The sequence below is a fragment of the Oncorhynchus clarkii genome, chromosome 14 (assembly GCF_045791955.1).
Source record: "Oncorhynchus clarkii lewisi isolate Uvic-CL-2024 chromosome 14, UVic_Ocla_1.0, whole genome shotgun sequence".
NCBI lineage: Eukaryota > Metazoa > Chordata > Actinopteri > Salmoniformes > Salmonidae > Oncorhynchus > Oncorhynchus clarkii.
The window spans coordinates 18,881,593-18,904,540 of NC_092160.1; the positions used below are offsets into that span (position 1 = coordinate 18,881,593).

A 22,948-nucleotide genomic window follows, 5' to 3' on the forward strand; every position below is an offset into this window, starting at 1 on the left:
CATTATAAACTGGGTGGTTCGAACTCTGAATGCTGATTGGCTGGCAGACGTGGTATATAGACCGTAGACCACGGGTATGACGAAACATTTATTTTTACTGCTCTAATTACATTGGTAACCAGTTTATAGCAGCAATAAGGCACCTCTGAGGTTTTTAGTATATGGCCAAAATATCGCGGCTAAGGACTGTATCCAGGCACTCCGCGTTGCGTCGTGTTTCAGAACAGCCATATAAATGCAACTCTTATTGTGCCGAGCAGCAAAGGAAGACAGTTGAGGGTACGTACAGCTTATGTCATGATTGTAACTTGAAGGTGGTTTTAATTTTTTTTTGTAAAACACTTACTCGCACAGCAGGATCCCATTCTCCAGGCCTCCCCTGAAGTCCTTGTCATTGAAGCATCTGCCTGTGACCGCCTGTCGATCAAAAAGGAAAACCAAAGGTGTCAGTTCCCTTGGTCCTATTCAACCTCACAGGCACTTTAGTCAGTCAGTAGTCCTGCAGTAGCTATGCCTTGTCCTCCTTCTCAGTGTACAACAGTATTTTCTAAATTCAAAGACATGAGTTATTCCTCAGTTGAAGATGTACAACTATAAAATGCTACATTATTTAACATTTAGCTACTTAAATAGCAATATGAAAAAGCACGGCTGGCCGAAGAGGATTAAAGAGAAGGTATAGTGAACTGACACTCACATGTCTACTGTGCTACTGTACATCAACTACTGTACATCAAAATCCCTCTGTGGGAAACAGGCTTCAAACACAATAGCCTTTGTTCCTGGTGCTTCAAAACTTGTCCTCTGTAAATCTCCAGAGAAAAACTCCAGAGCAAAAGAACAAGAAACTAGAAAGGCTATCCAGTCACCCTCGCTCATTGACAGGGATAACTAACAAGCTGTATGTTAACAAGCTTGACGTAAGCTGCCATCATCCCCACCAAATGGCTCTCTGGGGCTGTTCCAGGCCTGTAATTGGACGTGACACAGGGGATTTCTCTCTCGTAGTAGTCCAGTAGCGCTTGCATGACTGGGCTAAGTCTAAATGTGTCACTGTGGTCTAAGGCTCGAAATAGGACATGTGGATGCATATGCTAGACTGTTTTGTTCAAATGTACATTTGTACATCCAAAAGGTGACAATGTGTCTATACTTCAGACTAGTAGCAGGTTGAAAATCATAGAAGAGCATCTAAAAAAAGCTCCTCTCAATTTCAAGCTGAGTAACACTTGGGAGAATGAATGGACTGCACACAACTCACAATCGAAATCTAGGCAAGTTAGAGTACCTTGACCTGTTGACCCGGCCCCGGTTTCCCAAAAGCATCTGAAGGCTAAGTTCATTGTTAGTACCTTCGTAGGAGCATCGTTAAATCTCAGAGCGGTTTTCCAAAACCATAGTTACTATGGTGGCACTTGAAAATGCTCGTAATCTAACGCCTGCCTCAGACCACTCGTAGAACAGCTAAGTGCGTCGTGAAATGCTTTTTGCCCTCCCACTTTGTGCACAGAAGATCTCCGCTAAACATAGAATCACTCGGTTTATCCATCTCTCTGTGACTGCCAATAACTTCAGAACAAAGTTGACTGCAAATACAACATTTCCAATGTCTTAGCAATTGATACAAACAAGCGACGTATAAACATATGCTTCAAATGAAAACCCGGGATGACTGCATTCTTTCCATCCTATCAGTATCGAAACATGCTCCAACAACGCACTTAGCGACCGCTCTCTCTGCACGGTGTTTTGGGAAATGGATGTTACATCTTCGGCCGTTGTAGGAAAGATACATTGTTAACACATTCATAGGCCTAAATTTCATCGCTATTGGGAAACCGAACCCTGGAATGATGTGTATACAAGGACATCCTCCTTACACGTCGGCACACAGATACAAATCCTGCCAAAAACATTGTTTACAACATACACACACGCGCAAACACACACAGTCCCAAACTAATTACAACCGTCTTACTTAAATATCAGCAGCACTTAATAAACAACCTCCATTCAAAAATCACCTCTAATCTCCCTGTTGTAAGTGTGTAACAGTCTTGCTTCCGTCTCTCTCCTTGAAGCAACCTGGACATGAACCAGGGACCCTCTGAACACAACAACTGCCTCCCATGAAGCATCGTTACCGATCGCTCCACAAAAGCCACAGCCCTTGCAGAATCGCTACTTCTAGGTCTCAGAGAAAGTGACGTTACCGATTGAAACGCTACTAGCGCGCACCGCTAACTAGCTATCCATTTCACACAGGTTAGAAGTGCAAGACCAATTTTAATGTTTTTGTTTTGAGGCGCATAGTAAACATAGCGATTTAAAAAGTGGAGCTCTTCGGATGGTTATTTTTGGAAGCTAATAATGTACGGGATTAAATTCCCTGACTGGTACATTTATTTGCACAGCTGTGGAAAAAGTGTGGAGATACGGGATATACAACGACTGGCTGGCCGGGGTGTGCATTTCTGTCAGTTCTTTGGCTTGTTTGGACGGCGTACAAAAAGAAATGGACTGCTGTAATGACAGTGAGTAGTCCAATATGTTGATGTGTTTGGTGGAAAGGAAACAAGGCCAACTGCCTTGTGTATGTGTGCTGACATTGGGGCCTTTCACTAATACTATTCACAGCAGTGGCTAAGAATAGTGGACCAGGCATTGTCTGTCCATTGACTACACAAAACTGATGAGAGACAACATTCTATTGGAGGTCTGTGTCACTGTGTGAGCTCCAAACATTCTAACACTAAACTGTCAAAAAGCACATAGTCCACATGAGCATTTCATTTACAATTGCTGTATAGTTTTCAGTGTTTAACAATACAGTGCAATGTAGATTTATACAGTGTGATTTTGAGAGAACCGGTTTCTTCCAGTTCAGATTCAACAGTAAAGTATCAGCTTATATTTGTTTAATACAGGAGAATATTTCACTGCAGTGAGGATGATGATACAGCAACGCCTGATATATTTCTTAGTTAAAATTGTTGGTATTGTCAGTGTCTGCAAGGCTTGAATAATGTCAAACTGGCTGTCCACTGATTAATCTGATGCGGTAACCTCAAAGACCTAGAGGGCATCAGCAGATAGCTGTGTTTCCTAAACTGAACAGAGACCCGGTAAGGAAGCCCAGGCCTTTGGCCGACCAACACACCCTGGCTTACCTCATCATAGGGGCTTCAGGCTGGCACAACCAGGGGGCCTGATCTCTAACAGGCCTCTCCTGGCTAATATAGCCCCTGTGGAAATTTTATCAGGAAGCCACAGCAGTAAAAGGTGAATTTGTTCCTAGCACACCAAGGGAGGGTCCATAGACTGGAGCTACACTGTACTGACAGGTTCAATCGAAATAAACACACATTTTCCTGAAAAAAATTGCCTCGGGGGTCCAGCATCCAGGAGAGTTTGACCCCAAAGTCCATTTGGCCCTTTAGTCTAGTTCAAAGACTAAAACCCTTTAGTCTCATTCGATAAATGCAGCCATCTTACAAATTTCCTCAAATTACCTCTCATTTAGATGGAAACATAGACGGAAACTAAGTAATGGGGAGTTATTCTGACCAAGGTCTCAGCCAGTGTCCATTCCCAGTGAAATTTCTGGTAACTTCTGGACCCCAGATTTCAAAACAGCGGGGTCATCTGAGGGGGCTCAATTAGACTGTGGAATGTGTTGCCTTTGTTGTCTCCGGTGGAATGCTTGTTGTCCAAAATGCTTGGCCGCATTGTTCCACAAACAATAATTGTTTTTCTTACTTCCCATCCCCATGGACCCCTTTAATGACCAAACAGAAGCGATTCTCATGGTTTCGTATCCAAGTGTATCAGTTCCAGTACTTTCTCATGCTCGTTGGGAGGAAGGCTCCATTGGAGAAAAACAGCATAGACATACTTTTAAAGGAAGCAACAGAAAAGCTTTGCTCTTTATCCCGAGCCAGGAAAACCAAGGACTCTGAAGAGTAAATCGACAAAGGCCTTGTTCTACTTTGATGACTTCAAGTGTCCTAGATCTGAGGAGCCTGGGAAATGTGTTCCCCCAAAGGAGAAGCAGTTTGTGACTATTTGTTGCTTCTGAAGAACTGTCTGGTCTGGTTGTTCAAGCCAAGCACAGGGAATGAGCAATGAAACATGAGGTATTGCTTGCTTTCCATCCTGGCTAATCCAATCTACAATATTATTAGTCATACAATGTCAAAAGAAAATCCATTAGAAACAAAATTGCATAACAAAATAGACTCTGAGGCCTCTATCAAACTAGACAAGGTATACTATTCTGCCTGCAAGTTCAAATTCAGATCCAGTGCTCAAGACATCCGAACTTCTCTAGACAAAATCCTCAGTGACATGAGACCATCGGAGGGACAACAGTAATCTCTGGAGCATTTCCCTGGAAGGCTACCTGTCGCAAATTAATAACCGGTAACTCCAGGTTTTTTTGACTGCAGTACTGCAAAACCATTTTTACCACGATATTATATATATATATTCAGTAACACAACTTTTGGATTAACCAAACTGATTAGAGGCATTAGAAGACAAAAATGTATGTTGTTATGTACAGTTGAAGTCGGAAGTTTGCATACACCTTTGCCAAATACATTTAAACTCAGTTTTTCACCATTCCTGACATTTAATCCTAGTAAATATTCCCTGTCTTAGGTCAGTTAGGGTCACCACTTTATTTTAAGAATGTGAAATGTCAGAATAATAGTAGAGAGAATTATTTATTTCAGCTTCTATTTCTTTCATCACATTCCCAGTGGGTCAGAAGTTTACATACACTCAATTAGTATTTGGTAGCATTGCCTTTAAATTGTTTATCTTGGGTCAAACCTTTGAGATAGCCTTCCACAATAAGTTGGGTAAATTTTGGACCATTCCTCCTGACAGAGCTGGTGTAACTGAGTCAGGTTTGCAGGCCTTGCTCACACACGCCTTTTCAGTTCTGCCCACAAACTTTCTATGGGATTGAGGACAGGGCTTTGTGATGGCCACTACAATACCTTGAATTTGTTGTCCTTAAGCCATTTTGCCACAACTTTGGAAGTATGCTTGGAGTCATTGTCCATTTGGAAGACCCATTTGCGACCAAGCTTTAACTTCCTGACTGATGTCTTGAGATGTTGCTTCAATACATGCACATACGTTTACCTCCTCATGATGCCATCTATTTTGTGAAGTGCACCAGTCCCTCCTGCAGCAAACCACCCCCACAACATGATGCTGCCACCCCCGTGCTTCACTGTTGGGATGGTGTTCTTCGGCTTCCAAGACTCCCCCTTTTTCCTCCAAACACAACAATGGTCATTATGGCCAAACCATTCTATTTTTTTTCATCAGACCAGAGGACATTTCTCCAAAAAGTACGATCTTTGTCCCCATGTGTAGTTGCACACCGTAGTCTGGCTTTTTTATGGCGGTTTTGGAGCAGTGGCTTCTTCCTTGCTGAGCGGCCTTTCAGGTTATGTCGATATAGGACTCGTTTTACTGTGGATATAGATACTTTTGTACCCGTTTCCTCCAGCATCTTCACAAGGTCCTTTGCTGTTATTCTGGGATTGATTTTCACTTTTTGCACCAAAGTACATTCATCTCTAGGAGACAGACCGCGTCTCCTTCCTGAGCGTATGACGGCTGAGTAGTCCCATGGTGTATATACTTGCTATATATATATATATATATATATATATATATATATATATATATATATATATATATATATATATATATATATATATATATATATATATATATATATATATATATACTTGCTTCTAAAGCTGTGACACAATTTTCTGGAATTTTCCAAGCTGTTTAAAGGCACAGTCAACTCAGTGTATGTAAACTTCTGACCCACTGGAATTATAAGTTAAATAATCTGTAAACAATTGTTGGAAAAATTACTTGTGTCATGCACACAGTAGATATCCTAACCGACTTGCCAAAACTATAGTTTGTTGACAAGAAATTTGTGGAGTGGTTGAAAATAAAGTTTTAATGACTCCAACCTAAGTGTATGTAAACTTCCGACTTCAACTGTACACGTACAGATGTGGGATCTTAATTTGATCACTTTTTTGTTGCTGATAATTGTCCTGCGCCTCAGAAAATACGGATGATCTTTGTGATTTACTTAAATTCACTTAAAACCCGCACTAAAACAGTTATATTAACAGTACTCAATTTTTCCATTGAGCATACTTTTGTCCAGCTAGTAGCCTAACCACAGATCAAGCAACATTATGGACTAAACATTCAAATCCTGTTGCTGCAGGATTATTTTGCTACGACAATACTAGTCAAAATAAGATCCTATACATGTACATTCTGGCCACCGACCAATAATCGTTGTAATTTGAAAATCATAACAAAATGTTGCACATCTATGGAAACATTGTGACTACCAAGTTTTACCAATATATAGCTACAATAAAAATCTCTGGACCACTCTCAAACCATCCCTGCCCTCCCCCGTCCCTTGGCCTAGAGACAAATGTACAACATGTCTACACTGTCAGAACCTAAAAGGGCACTTCGGTTGTCCCCATAGGAGAACCCTTTGAAGAACACGTTTTAGTTCCAGGAAGAACCCTTTTTAGGTTCCATGTAGAAGCCTTTCCACAGACGGTTGATCCTAGACAAATCCCTCTCTTGGCCTTTGGCTGAACTGTTGAAGCCCCAAATACCTGGAACCAAAAAGGGTACTCCTATGTGGACAGCTGCAGAACCCCTTTGGAACCCTTTTTTCCAAAAGAGTGTACAGTACAATAAAACGCATCCAAGGACACCAACATCATTGTATTGTGGATCATCAGTTTCTAGGAATTCCATGCGTGGGGGGCCTCTCTTTAGGGTTTGTCAAACCATTTGGGGCTTCAACAGTTCAGCCAAAGGCCAAGAGAGGGATTTGTCTAGGATCCATCATTCAAAACTTTCCACATGCTGCCACTCTCAAAGGAAACCAACTGTCTTTGGATGTCTAGCAGCTCCCTCTATTGTGACTATGGGCTGGATGCCCTGGGGCTTGACACATATTATAGACTGGGGTGGGAGGGAATTAGGGGTTCAATGTCGCAGTTAGTGGCTGTGCTTGCTGCCACTACTGTGGTAACTCAGGGGGCAGCTGTTAACTTTAAGGAGACTTCGCAGCACTACAGTGGGTGAGAATAGACGACACATCTCCGCCACAGCTGCCCTCCTCTACGGTCCCAAAGGCTGCTGGGAAAGCAGTTGGCGGCTGGAGGATTCTGGCCTACTTTCTGCTTTTAGCACTAGCCCAGTGGTGCTATTCTATTATATTAAGGAGTGGGAGAAAGAGGGGGATGAGGAGGGAGAGGTGGAGAAGAGCTAGCCTCGTTTGGTAGTATAAATGCATAACCCCTTGGCAAGAATTGGTTAACATTTCCAACAGTTCCCTCTCTCTATTTTTTGAATTTGCAAAAAGTAATCAACATACATTTGAACCCAGATTTGAACCACTAGGGTCACAGGTTCACAAATCAACAAAAGGGTTGTTGCCCTACTGATGGACTAATTGACAGCTGGGAGACACAACTGAATTGCTAAATTATTATTTGGAAAGAGAGCAGCAAAACCTCCATATTTTTTCAACCAGAACACTATCCAAATGCCTGTGGTCTCATTTTTCAGTGAAAGGTCAACGCAGTTTCATTCTTTCCCTCCGAGCCCTCGGAAACTATTGGCCAGGCCTCCCGTCAAGGAGTGAATTTCCATAAAACTGAAAAATTAGACGCTTTTTCCCCACAGCTTTATGATATTTCCCCTGTTCTGCTGCCCCTCCCTCCTGTTCAAACAAAACGCAATAGAAGGAAGATGCAAGGCTAGCGACTTAGCTTTAGCGTGTGGTGAACAGGGATGAGCTACAATATACTGTCATCACATTCGCGCCTATGGCGCAGGAAAAGGAGAGAGGCTAGACCATCTGGAGAGAACGTGTCGGCCTGTTAAACTTCTATCTTCTTTGTCTACAATGGGTTCATTGATGTGGTCTTGGCAGAGACTGTATCAGATTTGGAAACTGGTCCTTAGGCTTGCTGCAGGTCTATATAGTAAATCACCCAAGTGGAGGTCAAAAGTATTTAGAGGCTGACATCCAATAGATACAAGCTAATACAGTGAGCGCACATTTAAAAGTTCGGCCAGGAACTTGCTAGACAGCTAGGTAACATTGCCTCACAGTCCTGAACTGTGCATTTTTTCTTTTGAAATACCATAAACCTCACAATGCTCTGCGATATATTTATGTCTTAACTGTTCTTTTTACGATGTCCTTGAGAAGGCAGCGACACACAGTCTACAGCCTACCTCTATGTCAGCCTATACATTTACAGTACATACACGCATCTAGATTTTTATGCGGGACTTGAGCAGGAGTCAGCTCTGAGGAAACGCCAGAGGTTTAAATCAACTAAACCACAACACAGGCGTGCCAAAAGGATCATCGCAGGTAATGAAGCACCCTTACTGTGGTATTACGCAGTTGAAATCAGAATGAGACCACAGCAAAGTCAATCCCTCACTAAAGACACACCAATAGAAGGCTCGTCCTAAAAAAACAAACACAGCTACTGATTGAGAAATTAGGATATGGTTTATTTGATTGTGGGCAATTTATCTAAGCCTTGAGGTCAGATTTAATACTGTATACGGTGCAACTGTTTGTAAATGTCATAAAAGGATGCTGTGCCTTCAAAAACCACATACACAATGAAACAAACTTTTTCACTATGAAGTATTCGTAAGGGGTAGAAGCATGCAAGGGATAGAATGTTGCACAATAGACTAGAGTTGAATGGCACCAGCCTGCTTCTCTCGTTACACCCTAACCACAAGAGCTATATTGGGTGACAACACTCCATTACCTTGATTTATATCATGATTTATGTGGAACACAACAGTAGAGAGAGACAAACACACCAACAAGGTAAAGCCTGCTATAATCTTAGTCATTTATTTTGTAACTTTTTTATTGAACCTTAATTTGAACAGGGACTCAGTGTTGAGTCCAATGGTTTCATTTCCATGTGAGCCCTGTGTACACAATACACATCGAGATACAATATACACATTAAAACTACACATGCATAAAAATACACAAAAACAATCATTTACTGTTGATTACTTCGGGGAAAATACTATTTATTATTATTTATGGTACTATACTAAATGTAAGTACAGTGTGTATGAACATGCCACATTTTCATCTATCCTGAGACCGTAGGTTTAGATTATTTTCCCAATTTGTCTGGATAAATACAGCCACAAATATAATGGTAGCAATGTGAGAAAACCGTCTAGTTATTACAATTGAGGCATCAGAGTTCGTATCCTTCCTAGATTCTCATTTTATCTCCTCAGGTCCTGGTCCCTCAGAAATTTGCCCAATGGTAAATTCTACCAAGTAGAATTAGTAGTACCAGTTTGTTTTTTAATCTCCCAGCATAGTTCATATGGTTTATGTGAACAGCTGAATTATACATGTATTCTATATTCTACAGTCATATTGTGGGAAAGCAGGCAGAAAACAGTATTGTGTTTCTTTGCTGATATAGTCTGGTGCAAATTTACTCTGCTACTCCCAAGTTTACAACCATCACTGTAAATCTAGAAGATGGCTGTTGAGGAACACAGACACACACACCTATAAATAAATTAACCACAGCACAGAGGTTTGAGAACGCAAAAACAGATTGAGCTCACCATACAACCCAGACGATTTATAGACTCCTTCAACTTAATTCATCAACAAAATGGCTATAAAACATTTTTGTAAATATATGAATGCCTTCAATGTAGTGAGGGTTGGTGGCTGCCTGTTGACTTGAAGCTGAATTTGATGTCAGTTCTTGCTGGCTATGCTAAATTGTCACCGTATACACACATGGTTGACAAATGGGTGGTTTGTTTGGCTGTGTGTGTGTGTGTGTGTGGCCAAAATTTGACCGGCATAACTTTTATTTACCTCACATTGAAATATGCACTATGCAGAAATCGCTCTGCCATTTCCTGGTTGTTAAATTCTAATAGTTTGCCCAATTTCAGTTTGTGAGACAAAACAAGCAAGTATCTTAAAACGCTGTAAAATATATTTTTCATAACCAAACATGTTGTATTTTCAGCTGTCTGAAGCTGGTGTACAAAACCCAAAGTAAGACGCAAAAACAAAACTTGAGAACGGGAAGCATAGAAATAGTGCACATAGAACATATCTACCACATCTTAGACTTGCTTTAAATGAGAATGACAGATCTATGACACACATTTCTATGCGAATTTGGTCGGGTCCCCCAAAAATTGACATATTACAGCTTTAATAAAATGTACCGGACCCATATGCATCGGTTGTGTAACCTGATTAGGGCATCCACCCAGAGTTCTCAGAATGACAGAACTCACATTTAGTTTATGGTAATTCATTGTATCTCGGATGCAACGGTGTGAGTCAGACATTCTTACTGAATTCCAATAAGCAACTTGAAGATGTTAAAATACATAGGCGGCGCGCCCATGAGGCTAGAGGAAGCTAAGCTTTCCCTAAAATAAATTCAAATCAATTGCCAAAATTATATAGCCTAAATAGCTTACTCCTGTCTACAGACAGAAAATCTTTCAAAATAGTCTGCCACACTAGTAAGCAGAATTTGGCTACAGAGGATCATTAGCTTCTTTTAAAAAAACAATATAGTCAGAAGGGCCCGCAATTTGGGCAGAGCACGCGGCAAATACCAAATAGATGATTGAGATGTGATTGCTTTTTACTAACAGACAGACCCTGCAAGGTATATCGCTATATGTAAAAATACAAATCAAAAAGTAGTCTTTTATTGGCACCAGCGGAGAATATCGGCCATATCCCCGGTGAGTGTGGTGAGTGTGCATATTCACTGTCTTTATCAAATGGGTCAGTGCCACTTTTGTTATTGGACAATCATTTCCTTCTCCAGGTTAGATGGATATCCTATTGTATTTGTGTCTCCCCTTTTCGTAGGCCGAATATATGGATCAGACAGCATCGTTTCTATTCATCTGTTTGTCAGTGACAGCAGAGTACACTACCGTGTAATTTTTGTCGTATTAAAAAAGATTCTGCTAATGTCTCTGGTCATATAAAGTGTAGTACAATTGCATCAAATGTGTTCATAAAAAGGCCAAAATTTTCCTGTGCAAAGAAAGGTGAAGAAATGTAGACATCTGATATATCCTATTGCCTAGGCCTACTCTAAGCCACTAGTGCTGCAGTCTTTTTTGTGAATATTTATTGTATATTATTACTATATTATCCACTGGTATTTACATATATGAATAGGCTAAAATGCATCATTTCGGAATGTTTTTTTTTTCTTCTCCCAGACAATTGGGAGAATTGTGTCAATTTTATCTATCTGCTCCTCTTTCTTTTTTTATTGGCCAAAAGCCAGCTATTACCGGCTAAAGGAAACCCTGGTGCATGTGTGCTGTCAGGTCTAGTTGCTAAATGTCTGACTTCTGTGAGATAGCAAGGATCAACATGCTCTTGGAGCACAGAATCTCCCCTTAAACTTTTTCATGCCGGTCATTCAGCATAGGACATCCGGAAAGTATACAAACACCTTGATTTTTTCCACATTTTGTTACGTTACATCCTTATTCTAAAATGTATTAAATTGTGTTAATCCCTCATCAACCTACACACAATACCCCATAATGATGAAGCAAAAACAGTAGAATTGGTTATTCTTGCAAATGTAAAAAAAATAAAATAAACTGAAATATCACATTTACATAACTATTCAGACACTTTACTCAGTACTTTGTTGAAGCACCATGGGCAACGGTTGCAGCCTCGAGTCTTCTTGGTGTGATGCTACAAGCTTGGCACACCTGTATTTGGGGAGTTTCTCCCATTCTTCTCTGCAGATCCTCTCAAATTCTGTCAGGTTGGATGGGGAGCGTCACTGCACAGCTATTTTCAGGTCTCTCCAGAGATGTTTTTTCGGGTTCAAGTCCGGGCTCTGGCTTGGCCCTCAAGGACATGGAGAGACTTGACCCGAAGACGCTCCTGCGTTGTCTTGGCTGTGTGCTTTGGGTGGTTATCCTGTTGGAAGGTGAACCTTGGCCCCAGTCTGAGGTCCTGAGCAGGTTTTCATCAAGGGATCTAGCTGCACTTTGCTCCGTTCATCAGTCTCTCGATCCTGACTAGTCTCCCAGTCTCTGCCGCTGAAAAACATCCCCACAGCATGATGCTGCCACCACCATGCTTCACCGGAGGGATGGTGGCAGGTTTCCTCCAGAAGTGACGCTTGGCATTCAGGCCAAAGAGTTCAATTATGGCTTCATCAGACCAGAGAATCTTGTTTTTAGGTGCCTTTTGGCAAACTCCAAGTGGGCTGTCATGTGCCTTTTACTGAGGAGTGGCTTTCGTCTGGCCAGTCAACCATGAAGGCCTGATTGGTGGAGTGCTGCAGAAATGGTTGTCCTTCTGGAAGGTTATCCCATCTCTACAGAGGAACTCTAGAGCTCTGTCAGAGTGACCATCAGGTTCTTGGTCACCTTCCTGACCAAGGTCCTTCTCCCCCAACTGCTCAGTTTGACTGGCGGCCAGCTCCAGGAAGAGTCTTGGTGGTTCCAAACTTCTTCCATTTAAGAATGATGGAGGCCAATGTGTTCTTGGGATATTCAATGCTGCAGAAATGTTTTAGTGACCTTTCCCAGAATCTGTGCCTCAATACAATCCTGTCTCTGAGTTCTACGGACAATTACTTCGACCTCATGGCTTGGTTTTTGCTCTGACATGCACTGTCAACTGTGGGGCCATATATAGACAGGTGTGTGCCTTTCCAAATCATGTCCAATCAATTTAAATTTACCACTGGTGGACTCCAATCAAGCTGTAGAAACATCTCAAAGATGATCAATGGAAATAGGATGCACCTGAGCTTAATCTGGAGTTTCACAGCAAAGGGTCTGAATACTTATGTAACTAAGGAATTTGTTTATTATTTTTAATACATTTGCAAAACTTTTGAAAAACCTGGTTTCGCTTTGTCATTATGGGGTTCCTTTATTTTTATTTAATCCATTTTAGGATAAGGCTGTAATGTAACAAAATGTGGAAAAAGGGACGGGGTCTGAATACTTTCCGAATGCACTGTAGCTCTCCTTCCTCATCTAAGTGCCACACCCTGATCTGTTTCACCTGTCTTGTACATGTCTCCACCCCCCTCCAGGTGTCACCAATCTTTCATAGTTTCCCTGGTTCCGACCATTCTGCCTGCACAGACCCCGAGCCTGCCTGCCGTTCTGTACCTGCCTGACTCTGACCCGTTTACGAACCTCTGCATGTCCTGACCCCAAGCCTACCTGCTGTTCAGTACCTTATCACCTCTGCCCTGGATTACGGACCTCTGCCTGCCTTTGACCAGTCTTTTGCCTGCCCCCTGTCTGGGTCAATAAACATCTGTGACTCTAGCTGTCTGCATCTGGGTCTTATCCCGAGTTCTGATAGTACGAACTGGCCATGACCGACCCAGCAGTCACAGACCAGCTCTCCCTGCAAGGAGCCACCATATGAAGACACGAGGAGTTACTGCAATGTCTTATGGAGGAACTCCATACCCTGGCAGAGCGCCATGACCAGGCATTCAATTCATTGCTGGAGCAATTCCGTGGATTCCCCACTGGGCAGCAGGTCATACTCGTAATCTCCCAGCCTACCCCAGTGTCCAGAGAACCCTGCTTACATCTTCCGGAGTGCTACACTGGAGATCCCGGAGCCAGGCTTTTCTCTCCCAGTGCTCCCTCATTTTCGAGCTGCAGCCTTCTTCGTTCCCCTCGGACTGCTCGAGGACAGCGTACATCGTACCGCTGATGTATGGGAGGGCACTCGCCTGGGCCACGGCGATGTGGGAGCAACAGTCCGTCGTCAGCCTCAGTCTGAAGGAGTTCATGGAGGAAGTTCGGAAAGTGTTTGATTCTCCGTTGTCCGGGAGAGAGGCTGCTCGTAAACTGCACCAACTATGTCAAGACTCCCGTAGTGTGGCAGACTACGCAGTGGATTTTCGCATGCTGGCGGATGAGAGTGCCTGGAACCTGGAAGTATTGTTCGACATGTTCCTTCACGGATTATCGGAGGTGATCAAAGACGAGCTCGCAGCCTGGGAGCTGCCCATGGACCTTGACTCGCTCATAGCCATCCGGACCATCCGGATCGATGGGCGGCTTCGAGAACGTAGGAGGGAGAGGGAATCTGTGCCCTTTCACCCTTGCTTGCCCTCGATTCCCACCTCGCCTCCAAAGAAGACTCCCGAAGTCTACATGTCCGAGTGAACTCGACTTCACCCAAGTTCTCTCGGGATTCACAGAGGGCTGCCAACTCGCCTCCTTCAGAGTCCTTGCATCTGGGCAAGCCTAGATTGAATCCGGTTGAGCGTTTACACTAACTCCACACCTAGAGCTGTCTATATTGTGGAGCTACGGGACATTTCATAGCTACCTGCCCATTAAAAGTGGTGTTGGAGGTCCAGTAGGAGGCACTCTTTTCTCTGGTCTAAAAAATATCCCAATGCCTAAGGGCTGTGATTGGGGACACTGCCCTGTGTAGGGTGCCGTCTTTCGGATGGTACGTTAAACGGGTGTCCTGACTCTGAGGTCATTAAAGATCCCATGGCACTTATCGTAAGAGTAGGGGTGTTAACCCCGGTGTCCTGGCTATATTCCCAATCTGGCCCTCAAAACATCATGGTCACCTAATAATCCCCAGTTTACAATTGGCTCATTCACCCCCCTCCTCTCCCCTGTAACTATTCCCCAAATTGTTGCTGTAAATGAGAACGTGTTCTCAGTCAATTTACCTGGTAAAATAACGGATAAATACAAATAAAATAAAAAAATAAAACTCATACTCTGGTGGGCCATACAGAGAACTTTTCCTTTCCCCTTACTCGCACCCGTTTCCATGCCATTATGCTGTGAGGGAACAAGTCGAAATCTCTCTGGGTACTCATTGACTGAGGCCAATGAGTTTTTTGGAAGCTACCCTGGCGTCCGAGCTAGGCATCCCCACTCAGCCCCTCTCCATTCCCATGGACGTTAGAGCGCTGGACGGGCGTTCTATAGGCTGGGTCACCCACAATTACCACCCCCATCAACCTACGTGTGTCAGGGAACCACAGAGAGACGATCCAATTCTTGCTTATTAAGTCTCCTCAAGTTCACAATGTATTGGGATACTCTTGGCTCTAGCCACACAATCCCCTTATTGACTGGTCTGCTGGTGCCATCAACAGAGAATCAAACACCTTCCAAACTTCCTCCACAAACTCCTCCAGACTGAGGCAGATGGTGGACTGTTGCTCTCACAACGCCATCATTCCACATTCCCAGGGTTCTCATTACAGTTGTTTTGACGGCAGCTTAGCGTTCAGGCCAGAAGGGTGGTGTGTTAGGGATACTAATACATGAGTTCCAACAGCCATGGGGTGTAGCCACTACTTCGGAGACCAAGGAATAGACAGATATAATGAATGAGTAGAAAAGGGATTTTAATCTTTGAACGAAGGAATGGAAAGAATGCATATCACTTTAACACTTGACAGAAGGAAGTGGTTAGTTTCCAAAGCATTGTGAATGCTGACAAATACAGACGCACACACACAGAGAGACGCATACAGTGGGGCAAAAAAGTATTTAGTCAGCCACCAATTGTGCAAGTTCTCCCACTTAAAAAGATGAGAGAGGCCTGTAATTTTCATCATAGGTACACTTCAACTATGACAGACAAAATGAGGAAAAAAAATCCAGAAAATCACATTGTAGGATTTTTAATGAATTTATTTACAAATTATGGTGGAAAATAAGTATTTGGTCACCTACAAACAAGCAAGATTTCTGGCTCTCACAGACCTGTAACTTATTCTTTAAGAGGCTCCTCTGTCCTCCACTCGTTACCTGTATTAATGGCACCTGTTTGAACTTGTTATCAGTATAAAAGACACCTGTCCACAACCTCAGTCACACTCCAAACTCCACTATGGTCAAGACCAAAGAGCTGGCAAAGGACAGCAGAAACAAAATTGTAGACCTGCACCAGGCTGGGAAGACTGAATCTGCAATAGGTAAGCAGCTTGGTCTGAAGAAATCAACTGTGGGAGCAATTATTAGGAAATGGAAGACATACAAGACCACTGATAATCTCCCTCGATCTGGGGCTCCACGCAAGATCTCACCCCGTGGGGTCAAAATGATCACAAGAACGGTGAGCAAAAATCCCAGAACCACACGGGGGGACCTAGTGAATGACCTGCAGAGAGCTGGGACCAAAGTAACAAAGCCTACCATCAGTAACACACTACGCCGCCAGGGACTCAAATCCTGCAGTGCCAGAAGTGTCCCCCTGCTTAAGCCAGTACATGTCCAGCGAAGGAGTGGCTTCGTAAGAAGCATTTCAAGGTCCTGGAGTGGCCTAGCCAGTCTCCAGATCTCAACCCCATAGAAAATCTTTGGAGGGAGTTGAAAGTCCGTGTTGCCCAGCAACAGCCCCAAAACATCATTGCTCTAGAGGAGATCTGCATGGAGGAATGGTCCAAAATACCAGCAACAGTATGTGAAAACCTTGTGAAGACTTACAGAAAACGTTTGTCCTCTGTCATTGCCAACAAAGGGTATATAACAAAGTATTTAGATAAACTTTTGTTATTGACCAAATACTTATTTTCCACAATCATTTGCAAATAAATTCATTAAAAATCCTACAATGTGATTTTTTTTCTCATTTTGTCTGTCATAGTTGAAGTGTACCTATGATGAAAATTACAGGCCTCTCATCTTTTTAAGTGGGAGAACTTGCACAATTGGTGGCTGACTAAATACTTTTTTGCCCCACTGTACATGTAGGTATTGTGTGGGAAGAGTGAGAACAAACTGCTGTCAAAACCAGAGCACAAGTAATGTTCAACACCTCTTCACTGCTGCAGTCTCATTCACACACACACACACCCCTTCTCTTTCATCATTTAACACTAACACACACATCCATACTGCGCTCTCTACAAGCTCACAGTACCACCAACATTCCCAGGCCCATTCCCTGGGAGACATAACTGCGTAGGAAACCTTACATAACCTCTGATTGGTCATCCATTACTCCCCCTCATCAAGAAAGACGTACTGCTTTTCCTGGAAAAAGACAGACCCATAGAGAACCATATCATAGATTATCTTCAACCAGGTATTACTAAGCACACACACACACACACACCTTTCTGTCTGGGATTAGGGAGGATGGTACAGGTGTTATTTATCTCCATCTACTTAGCTTTCTCCTCCAGCACTCCACATAAACGTGTGTTAAATCTTATACCTTGATCTCCCTCGTTTTGACAAGCAGAGGTGAAAGACCACCTGACCTCTTGGTCACCCGTCAAATCTGTGTTTGCCGTTTCAGGCTTGATTGAAGGTCGAGGTGGTTAAGAATTCATCTCAGGGTCTCACTACCAGAGACATGACTAACACTAAAGATACTGTGTGATCCATCCTCAGGGAGGTGGCCTACAGTATACTGTGGATCCATCCTCAGGGAGGTGGCCTACAGTATATTGTGGATCCATCCTCAGGGAGGTGGTCTACAGTATACTGTGGATCCATCCTCAGGGAGGTGGTCTACAGTATACTGTGGATCCATCCTCAGGGAGGTGGTCTACAGTATACTGTGGATCCATCCTCAGGGAGGTGGCCTACAGTATACTGTGGATCCATCCTCAGGGAGGTAGCCTACAGTATACTGTGGATCCATCCTCAGGGAGGTGGTCTACAGTATACTGTGGATCCATCCTCAGGGAGGTGGCCTACAGTATACTGTGGATCCATCCTCAGGGAGGTGGCCTACAGTATACTGTGGATCCATCCTCAGGGAGGTGGCCTACAGTATACTGTGGATCCATCCTCAGGGAGGTGGTCTACAGTATACTGTGGATCCATCCTCAGGGAGGTGGCCTACAGTATACTGTGGATCCATCCTCAGGGAGGTGGCCTACAGTATACTGTGGATCCATCCTCAGGGAGGTGGTCTACAGTATACTGTGGATCCATCCTCAGGGAGGTGGTCTACAGTATACTGTGGATCCATCCTCAGGGAGGTGGTCTACAGTATACTGTGGATCCATCCTCAGGGAGGTGGTCTACAGTATACTGTGGATCCATCCTCAGGGAGGTGGTCTACAGTATACTGTGGATCCATCCTCAGGGAGGTGGTCTACAGTATACTGTGGATCCATCCTCAGGGAGGTGGTCTACAGTATACTGTGGATCCATCCTCAGGGAGGTGGCCTACAGTATACTGTGGATCCATCCTCAGGGAGGTGGCCTACAGTATACTGTGGATCCATCCTCAGGGAGGTGGTCTACAGTATACTGTTGATCCATCCTTAGGGACGTGCTACATGTGGCCTGATGTTGGACTACCTTTTCTGATTTGTTGTGTTTGGCTAGCAAGGAAGGAAGGAAGGAAGGAGCCCTAATGTCCACATCTGTTTCTAACACACCCGATCTTGCCAATCAACCAATCAGACCTTGATTGAAGCTGGGATGGAACAAAAGCATTTGTACACCCTTTAGAGGTGGAGTTACACTGATAGTGACAGTGGTGTAGTGTCACAGTAGGGTTACCGGTCACTCATACATATTTAACCGACTCAGGGACATTAGCATACAGCTCTGGCCTACATCGCAAGGTCTCTCTCTCTCCCTCTTCTCTACAGGTTGTGTGAGAAAGCAGGGCCTTGCCTTTGAGACATAGGGTGATTAAGTTCATAGAAAATTCTCCTGTATAGCATCCTGAATGAACGAGCTGGAAAAGTCCTCGACTTGATTTAATTTGAGGCAATTTTCTTCATGGCCACACTTACATGTCATACACAGTAACACAACTTAAACATAATTATGTATTGGCAATAATTTGTACAGGCCTCAGTGTAACGCTCATTCCTTCAACGATAAAAGCGAATCCGACCATCACCTCTGGTGAGACAAAACCGCGACTCGTCAGTGAAGAGCACTTTTTGCCAGTCCTGCCCATAAGCGACGTTGTTGCCAGTGATGTCTGGTGAGGACCTGTGCTTGAAATGATTTGGCATGTGCTTTCCAAAACCAGAATAAGCATTTTCACAGACAAACTGCGGCTGGTGGGTTCAGTACATTCATGTAGAATGTACTTCTCCCCAGGAAGTGAGGTGTAACATCTAAAACAGCTAAGTAGCATGACACAACAAAACACTAACAATGTAGAGCATTGTCAAATGAGGAACAGAAAAACACATTACTGCTTAATACCCCAAGCCCCCCCACTCCCGCAAGGAGGGCCTCAACATGAAAGTCACACATACGCCAAAGTTGTGAGCAACCAAACAGACCCAACCCCCCACTCTTACACTAGCCCAAGCCAATAGCATGTTCCAGATGCTCCGCAGGCTATTTTCATACTTACTGGTCTGAGGCCAAACCACACAACTAACAACATTAGACACTTTATTGAACACAAATGATTCACTATCTCATCCTGGAATATCCAAGGCCTGAGGTCATCTGCCTTTGGCCTAAAGAACAGGACAGATACAGACATTGTCATCCTATAAGTAACATGGTATAGAGGAGATGGACCCACTGGTTGCCCTCTAGGTTAGAGAGCTGGTAGTCCCATCCACCAAACTACCAGGTGTGAAACAAGGAAGGGACTGAGGTGGTACGCTAATTTGGTATAGAGCAGACCTAACTCACTCTATTAAATAAATCAAAACAAGAACATTTTACATTTGGCTAGAAATTCAAAAGGAAATTATCTCAACAGAGAAAAATGTCCTCCTGTGTGCTACCTATATCCCCCCACTTGAATCACCATACTTTAATGAAGACAGCTTCTCCATCCTAGAGGGAAAAATCAATAATTTCTTGGCCCAGGGACATGTATTAGTCTGTGGCGATTTAAAATGCCAGAACTGGACAATAATCTGACAGCCTCAGCACACAGGGGGACAAACATCTACCTGGAGATGACAGCATTCCCTCCCCCATATGCCCCCCCGAGGCACAACTATTACAACATAACCAACCAAATCGAGCCACAACTCCTGCAGCTCTGTCGCACGCTGGGTGACATAGTCAACGGTAGGCTTCTAGGGGACTCCTACGGTAGGTACATCTACTGCTCATCTCTTGGCAGTAATACTGTAGATTACTTTATCACTGACCACAGTCTCTCAGAGCATTCAGTCAGCCCACTGACACCTCTATAAGGTCACAGCAAAATCACAGTCTACTTGAACAGAGCAATACTCAATCGTGATGCATCAAAGCCAAAGGAACTGACTAATATTAAGAAATTCCTTTTAGACAACTTTCTGGACAAAAACGTTTCACTATAATAGTGATGGTGTAAACGTGGCAATAGAAAACCTAGACAGTATATTTGACCTTTCAGCTTCCCTATCAAATCTAAAAATGTCAAACAGAAAACCGAAGAAAATGAACAACATTGACAAATGGTTTGATGAAGAATGCCAAAATCTAAGAAAGAAATGAAGAAACCTATCCACCCTAAAACATAGAGACCCAGAAAACCGTAGCCTACACCTACACTATGGTGAATCATTAAAACAATACAGAAATACACTACGGAAAAAGAAGGAACAGCTCATCAGAAATCAGCTCAATGTAAATGAGGAATCCATAGACTCTAACCACTTCTGTGAACATTGGAAAACACACAGAGTTATCTATCCAAAACAGAGATGTATGGATAAACCACTCTCCAACCTTTTTGGCCCTATAACAAAGTAAACAGCAAAAACATATATAGTAGCAGTCAAAAGTTTGGATACACCTACAAATTCAAGGGTTTTTATTTATTTGTACAATGTTCTACATTGCAGAATAATAGTGAAGACATCACAACTATGAAATAATATATATGGTATCCTGCAGTAAGCATTAAAGTATTCAAAAAAATCTAAATACAGTATATTTTATATTTGAGATTCTTCAAAGTAGCCATCCTTTGCCTTGATGACACTCTAGGCATTCTCTCAACCGGCTTTCAAGAGGTAATCACCTGGAATGCATTTCAATTAGCAGGTGTGCCTTGCTAAAAGTACATTTGTGGAATTTCTTTCCATGTTAATGCGTTTGAGCCAATCAGTTGTGTTGTGACAAGGTAGGGGTGGTATATAAAAGATAGCCCTATTTGGTGAAAGACAAATTCCATATTATGGAAGGTCCGTCAACATGGAAAATGTCAAGAACTTTGTGTAGTCGCAAAAACCATCAAGCGCTATGATGAAACTGGCTCTCCTGAGGACCGCCACAAGAAAGGAAGACCCAGAGTTACTTCTACTGCAGAGGAAAAGTTCATTAGAGTTACCAGCCTAAGATTGCAGCCCAAATAAATGCTTCAGAGAGTTCAAGTAACAGACACATCTTAAAATCGACTGTTCAAAGGAGACTGCGTGAATCAAGCCTTCATGGTCGAATTGCTGCAAAGAAACCACTACTAAAAGGACACAAATAAGAAGAGACTTGCTTGGGCCAAGAAACACAAGCAATATACATTAGACCAACGGAAATCAGGCCTTTGGTCTGATGAGTCTAAATTTGAGATTTTTGGTTCCAACCACTGTGTCTTTGTGAGACGCAGAGTAGATGAACAGATGATCTCTGCATGTGTGGTTCCCACCGTGATGCATGGAGGAGGAGGTGTGATGGTGTGATCGTGCTTTTCTGGTGACACTGTAGGAGATTTATTTAGAATTCAAGGCACACTTAACCAGAATGGCTACTACAGCATTCTGCAGCGATACGCCATCCCATCTGGTTTGCGCTTAGTGGGACTATCATTTGCTTTTCAACATGACAATGACCCAAAACACACCTCCAGGCTGTGTAAGGGCTATTTGACCAAGGGGAGTGATGGAGTGCTGCATCAGATGACCTGGCCTCCACAATCACCCAACCTCAACCCAATTGAGATGGTTTGGGATGAGTTGGACCACAGAGTGAAGGAAAAGCAGCCAACAAGCTCAGCATATGTGGGAACTCCTTCAAGACTGTTGGAAAAGCATTCCTTATGAAGCTGGATGAGAGAATGCAAAGAGTGTGCAAAACTGTCATCAAGACAAAGGGTGGCTACTATGAAGAATTTCAAATAAAATAGAAAATGGTTACTACATGATTCCATTATTTCATAGTTTTGATGTCTTCACTATTATTCTACAATGTAGAAAATATATATAATTTTAGAAAAACCCTTGAATGAGTAGGTGTCCAAACTTTTGACTGGTACTGTACATGATCAATAACTAATCTTAGAATCAACTATTAAAGACTACCAGCACCCACTGGATTCTTCAATTACATTGAATGAACTACAGGACAAAATACAAATCCTTACAACCCAAAAAAGGCCTGTGGTGTTAATGGTATCCTCATTGAAATGATAAAATATACAGACCACAAATTCCAATGAGCTATATTTAAACTATAACATCATCCTTAGCTCTGGCATCTTCCTCGGTATGTGGAACCAAATCACCCCAATCCACAAAAGTGGAGACAAATTTGACCCCAACAACTACCGTGGAATATGCTTCAACAGCAACCTTGGGAAAATCCTCTGCATTATCATTAACAGCAGACTCGTACATTTCCTCAGTGAAAACAATGTACTGATCAAAATGTGAAATTGTCTTTTTACCAAATTACTGTACAACAGACCAAGTATTCACCCTGCACACCTTAATTGACAAACAAACATGCTATGTGGATTTCAAAAAAGCTTTTGACTCAATTTGGCATGCGGGTCTGCTATACAAATTCATGGAAAGTGGTGTTGGGGGGAAAACATATGACATCATAAAAACCATGTACACAAACAACAGTAAGACAAAAATAATGGTTTTCCAAA

At 42.8% G+C, this 22,948-nt stretch overlaps 1 protein-coding gene across 7 annotated transcripts in view; it reads right to left on the bottom strand.

The window, feature by feature from the left end:
* LOC139366376 (LIM and calponin homology domains-containing protein 1-like) overlaps positions 1–22,948 on the bottom strand; it is a 166,252-nt gene that overhangs the window by 108,656 nt on the left and 34,648 nt on the right. For all 7 annotated transcript variants that reach the window (XM_071103799.1, XM_071103796.1, XM_071103801.1 and 4 more), the window contains exon 2: positions 347–417. In XM_071103799.1, coding sequence (XP_070959900.1) covers positions 347–417 — 71 coding nt within the window. The remainder of the gene's footprint in view (positions 1–346; positions 418–22,948) is intronic.